Source organism: Crocuta crocuta, unplaced genomic scaffold (assembly GCF_008692635.1).
Source record: "Crocuta crocuta isolate KB4526 unplaced genomic scaffold, BGI_CrCroc_1.0 scaffold762, whole genome shotgun sequence".
NCBI classification, from domain to species: Eukaryota; Metazoa; Chordata; class Mammalia; order Carnivora; family Hyaenidae; genus Crocuta; species Crocuta crocuta.
Genome location: NW_027529524.1, coordinates 453,236 through 459,281, shown reverse-complemented (window position 1 = coordinate 459,281; position 6,046 = coordinate 453,236). Strand labels below are relative to the sequence as shown.

Here is a 6,046-nt window from a genome sequence, read left to right as displayed (position 1 = left end):
CTATCCCTCCCCTGCTTGTGTTCTCTCTCTCTCTCTCTCTCTCTCTCTATCAAATAAAAATACACTTAAAAAAAATTTTTTTTTACAAATAGTTTATTGTCAAGTTGGTTTCCATATAACACTTTTATTTTTTTAAGCATTCCTTTTTTTTTTTACTGTTTATTCATTTTTTGAAAGACAGAGAGAACAGAGGATGAGCAGGGGAGGGGCAAAGAGAGAGGGAGACACAGAATCTGAAGCAGGCTCCAGGCTCTGAGCTGTCAGCAGAGCCTGATGGGAGTCTCGAACCCACAAACCATGAGATCATGACCTGGGCCAAAGTCAGATGGTTAACTGACTGAGTCACCCAGGCACCCCAAAAAATACACTTTTAAAAATGGTTAAAAAAATAAATGAACATATTAAAAGTCAATCTGAAAAGAACTCTCAAGGAACTAAACTGGAAAACTTGAGCAAAATAAAAAGACAGCACTGAATTATAACTCAAAATAAAATAGTTTTGAGATAATTATACTATGGTTATGTTAACATTTTTTTGGTATGATATTAACATTAAGGGAAACTGGGTGAAAGGTATGTGAGAACAACCTGTACAATTTTTGCCACTTTGCTTTACATCTTAATTATTAAAAAAAAAAAAGAATTTAAAACAAAACAACAGAAGGACAAATCTTAAAATTTTTAAAAAGAAAATGTTATCTATAAGTGGAGGGGGGAAAAAGATAGAAACTAGGATTAGTTGACTATACCTTACACTTTGGAACTACATAAATATTTTACATATTATAAAAATAAATGAAATTCTAAAAACCAATTCTTAAAAATAAAAAATAGAATGAAACAAATGAACATAAATGTATATCCAGATAGTAATGTAACTACATAGAGAGGGACTATCCTAAGTGACTAAAACACAGTAATTTGATTGTATATCCTTAGTAGGGACAAAAAGAACTTCCCTCCTCCTCCCCAAAAGTCTTAAATTCTTTTCTTTTCTTTTTAAATTTCTTGTAATGTTTTATTTATTTCTGAGAGAGACAGATTGTGTGAGCAGCAGAGGGTCAGAGAAAGAGGGAGATACAGAATCCGAAACAGGCTCCAGGCTCTGAGCTGGCTGTCAGCACAGAGCCCAACGCGGGGCTTAAACCCACGAACCGCAAGATCATGACCTAAGCGAAAGTCGGATGCTTAACCGACTAAGCCACCCAGGCGCCCCAAATGAGTGATATTCTAATCTACTCATTGCTAGTATTATTGAGAACCAGAATTCCAGTATGGAAGAAGACATACTGAAGAAGATAAGTAAAGGAATATACAAGGTAAGGATATTGGTGGTATCAGTACAAAATTATCATGCATGTATTTTACTTTCTAAAAGTTCTTAGATATGTCCACAAAAACCCTTAAAAGCAATAAGCAAAACATGCTGTGTGTCTCTAGCATTCAGACTGTGATACAATTTTTCACAAAAAGGAACAAAGGGCTCCTTGGACAAATGTCTTGTTCTGGGTGAGAACCAGGAGATGTAGGGGCATCTGGCTGACTCAGTCAGAAGAGCATATGACTCTTGATTTTGGGGTCAGGAGTTCAAAGTGTTTTTTTTAACATTTATTTATTTTTGAGAAACAGAGACAGATCAGGAGTGGGGGATGGGCAGAGAGATAGGGACACACAGAGTCAGAAGCAGGCTCTGTCAGCACAGAGCCCAACGCGGGGCTTGAACCCACGAACTGTGAGATCATGACCTGAGCTAAAGTCAGACCTCAATCGACTGAGCCACCCAGGTGCCCCTCTTGGGGTCAGGAGTTCACACCCCACGTTGGGTGTAGAGATGGCATAAAATAAAAATAAAAATAAAATAAAAACCAGGAAATGTGAATGATACATCTGGTACATCCTGTTAAATCAGAGAGCAGGAGGGAAGTTGCCAAGTGGGAAAGTCCACTGGTGTCATATTTAAAGGACTCAGAAGCGAGCATGAAGAGGCTCCCATGGGCCAAAGATGGAATAATCTGACCCTGTAGAAAGATCAAAATTGCAGAGGACTGAAACACATGTGTAAATCTGAGTTCATGATGATACACAACAACAAAAAACACACTGGCTACCTTGGAAGATGTTAGGGAGCCAATTTCATATATGCTGATAGCTGATAAATAAAAGCAGGAGGAGAGAAATCAAGCAATTTCTATGATATGAAGTGTATCACTGGGAAACCAAAAAGCACATGAGAAGGTTTCTCTTTACAGAATTGTTCTGGCTAATAAATGAAGAAAGGATGACAGAATAACAATCTGTGATCCCTAAGGAACTAATGGACTTAGGTATCAAACATCAAAACCTGCTAACATCACAAAAGGAGAGACAGACATATCAGACATTATATTCCTCTGCTTATAAAACAGTATTGATGAAAATCAAACTTGGATTTGATCAATCTTCTAGGTTTAAATATTCACTTATAGAAATTCTAGAAGAGAGTAAAACATGTCAAAAACACCTACTGATTACATTCAGCAAACTCCAGGCTAAGGAAATCTCTATCAGACAAATGATCTAACTTCTTCAACAAATAACTTGCAAGAGGAAAAAGAGAGATAAAGATTGAGATAGAGGTGGAGGGAGAACTGTGAAAAGCAAAAGAAACCCAAAAAGCAGACTTCAAGAGACATCAAATCATTACCATATGTTGAACATATTTGCATCCTGATTACACAAAATGTAATGTTTTAAAAATCATGACATTTAAGACAGGATTAGAAATGTGAACATCAGGGGTGCCTGCATGGCTCAAGTTGGTAGGGCATGCTACTTTTTTTTTGCGATAGAGACAGAGCATGAGTGGGGAAGGGGCAGAGAAAAAGGGAGACACAGAATCAGAAGCAGGCTCCAGGCTCTGAGCTATTAGCACAGAGCCTGTTGTAGGCTTCAAACTCACAAACCACAAGATCATGACCTGAACCAAAGTTGGACGTTTACCAACTTAGCCACCCAGCCACCCCTGTCTGACTTTTGATTTTGGCTCAAGTCATGATCCCACGGTTTTTGAGTTCAAGCCCAAGTGGGGCTCAGCACTGACAGCATGGAGTCTGCTTAGGATTCTTTCTTTCTCTCTCAAAATAAATAAACAAACATTAAAAAAAATATGTGGGGCACTTGGGTAGCTCAGTTGGTTAAGCTTCCAACTTTGGCGTAGGTCATGATCTCACAGTTTGTAAGTTGGAGCCCTGTGTCAGGTTCTGTGCTGACAGCCTGGAGCCTGCTTTGGATTCTATGTCTCCCTCTTTCTGCCCCTCCCCCATTTGCTTGCGTGCATGTGCACATGCACGTGCTCTCTCTCTCTCTCAAAAGTAAAATATTTTTTTAAAAAATTTAAACCTGCTTTTAAAAAGAATAGAAATGGGGGTGCCTGGGTGGCTCAGGTCATGATCTCACGGTTCGTGGGTTCGAGCCCCTCATTGGCTCTGTGCTGACAGCCAGCTCAGAGCCTGGAGCCTGTTTCCAATTCTGTGTCTCCCTCTCTCTGACCCTCCCCTGCTCATGCTGTCTCTCTCTTTCTCAGAAATAAATAAAACATTAAAAAAAATAAAAAATAAAATAAAAAGAAATGTGAACATCAGATAATTTATGATATTCAAGAATTATGCTGATTTAGTAAGATAATGGTATTGTTATTCCTTTTTATGTTTTTAAGTTTTTATTTATATTTATTATGTGAGAGAGAAAGCACATAAGCCGGGGGAGAGGGACAGAGAGAAAGGGAGAGACAGAATCTCAAGCAGGCTCCAAAGTGTGGCTCAATCCCACGAATGGTGAGATCATGACTTGAGCAGAAACCATGAGTCCAATGTTTAACTGACTGAGCCACCCAAGCACCCCCATCATTCCTTTTTAAAAGTAATTTTTAGGGCACCTGGGTAACTCAGTCAGTTGAACATCCAACTTCAGCTCAGGTCATGATCTCATGGTTCATGAGTTCAAACAAGCCCTGCATTGGACTAGCTACTGTCAGTGCAGAGCCCACTTCAGATCCTGTCTCCCTCTCTCCCTGACCCTCTCATGCTCACACACTCTCTCTCTCTTTCAAAAATAAACAAGCATTTTTAAAAAAGAAATTTTCTTTTAGAAATCATATTAACATATCTATGGGTGAAATTACATCACGGCTGGGATTTGCTTCAAAATAATCCAAGAAGGGGAAAGCAAGGAGAAGATATACATGAAACAAGGTTGGCATGAGTCCAAGTATTAAAGCTGTATGGTGGGTACATGGAGGTTCATTATATTATTCTAATTTTTTTTGAAAATTTCCACTATACAAAGTTGTTTTTTTTTTGTTTTGTTTTGAAGTGTTGGGATAGGGTGCCTGGGTGGCTCAGTCAGTTGAGTGTCCAACTCTTGATTTTGGCTCAGGTCATGATCCCAGGGTCTGAGGGATTGAGCCTCGAATCAGGCTCTGACACTGAGGATGGAGCCTGTTTAAGCTTCTCTCTGTCTCTCTCCCCATCTATCCCTCTGCCCCTCCCCCACTCATGTGTATGCATTTGTGTGTGCGCTCTCTCTCTCTCTCAAAATAAATAGACTTTTTTTTTTTTCTAGGAGAGAGAGAGAGAGAGACAGCATGAGCAGGGGAGGGTCAGAGAGAGAGGGAGATACAGACTCCGAAATAGGCTCCAGGCTCCGAGCTGGCAGTCAGCACAGAGCCGGACGCGGGGCTTGAACCCACAAACCGCGACATCATGACCTAAGCGAAAGTCGGACGCTTAACCGACTAAGCCACGCAGGCGCCCCAATAAATAGACTTTAAAAAAAAAAAAAGTGTCAGGGAGGCACCTGGGTGGCTCAGTTGGTTAAACTTCTGACTTTGTCTCAGGTCACGATCTCACAGTTTGTGAGTTTGAGCCCCACGTGGGACACTATGCTGACAGCTCAGAGCCTGGCACCTGCTTCAGAGTCTGTATCTCCTCTCTGCCCCTCCCCTGCTGGTGCTCTGTTTCTCTCTCTCAAAAATCAGTAAACATTAAAAAAAATTTTTTTTAAGTGTTAGGATAAAGTTGGAGAGGATGACCAGAGTACAGAGGGTCTGGATCACATGCTGAGGGGCTTAACTTGGACTTCTGGGATTTAAGAAGGAAGATCTTACCTTGTACAGAACCTGCCAGTCGCTGACCTTGGTGTGGGACAGCTTCATGCGTTTCAGAATCAGCTACAGTCAGACAAGGGGACAGCCACTGTTTTCCCTCTTCCACTCTAATGCCCCTCAAGAAGCCCCATGTCCAATACTGACCCTCATACTCCTTCCCTACCTCCCAGCCCCCACCCCTAGCTCACAGGCACATTCTTGATATGACCCAGCAACCGATGCAGCATTTGAGCCATGTCCAGATTCTGGGGTAGTAAGAAAAACTGAATGACATCCAACCGGGAATTCAGCTCTCCCAGGTCCTGAGTCGGACGTGTGAACCACAGCCTGGAAGTAAGGCATGAAATAGGAGGCGGAAGGAACAGAAATTACATCTGTTCTTATTATTGTCTTGATCCTAGTTTGTGAAAATGTGTTTGGAGGTCCCTGGGGATTGTGGTAAGCTGTATCTGCATTGGCAAGTACAGTGTCCAATCTATGCGGACATGTTTACACATATCTACTAAAAATCTCTGCATGTGAATACGGCTCTGTTTATTCTGGTTTTGATGGATGTAACCATGTGCCATTCCATGTGGATATGCAATGGAGCTTGTCAATATTTAGAGGGAGCGCAGCGTATTGAAGTATTTGTGTGCCAACACTCTAGTTCTCTCTGTAGCTGAGTAGGAGAGGGTGAGTCAGCATGAGTTTATCTGCATTTAGCTGTGACAGTGTCTCTGGGTGTAATTGCACAGACATTCATCTTTTTCTTGTTGTTTCATAAAAGTATATAACCATTCCATGTGGAATGATAAGCCCTCAATTCATGATAATGCTCATCTCTGCAGAGATGGGATTGGGAGCAACACTGAAGAGGTTTCAATAACATTGTCTTTTTTTTTTTTTTTTTTTTGTGAGTGC

The 6,046-nt window shown here is 40.8% G+C and overlaps 1 protein-coding gene across 2 annotated transcripts in view; it reads right to left on the bottom strand.

Annotated features, from left to right (window-relative positions):
- Nucleotides 1-6,046, bottom strand: part of MSH5 (mutS homolog 5) — a 26,209-nt gene that overhangs the window by 11,418 nt on the left and 8,745 nt on the right. For both annotated transcript variants that reach the window (XM_077760858.1, XM_077760859.1), the window contains 2 exons: nucleotides 5,332-5,470; nucleotides 5,144-5,206 (listed from right to left, as the gene is read on the bottom strand). In XM_077760858.1, the coding sequence (XP_077616984.1) occupies nucleotides 5,144-5,206; nucleotides 5,332-5,470 (202 nt within the window). The remainder of the gene's footprint in view (nucleotides 1-5,143; nucleotides 5,207-5,331; nucleotides 5,471-6,046) is intronic.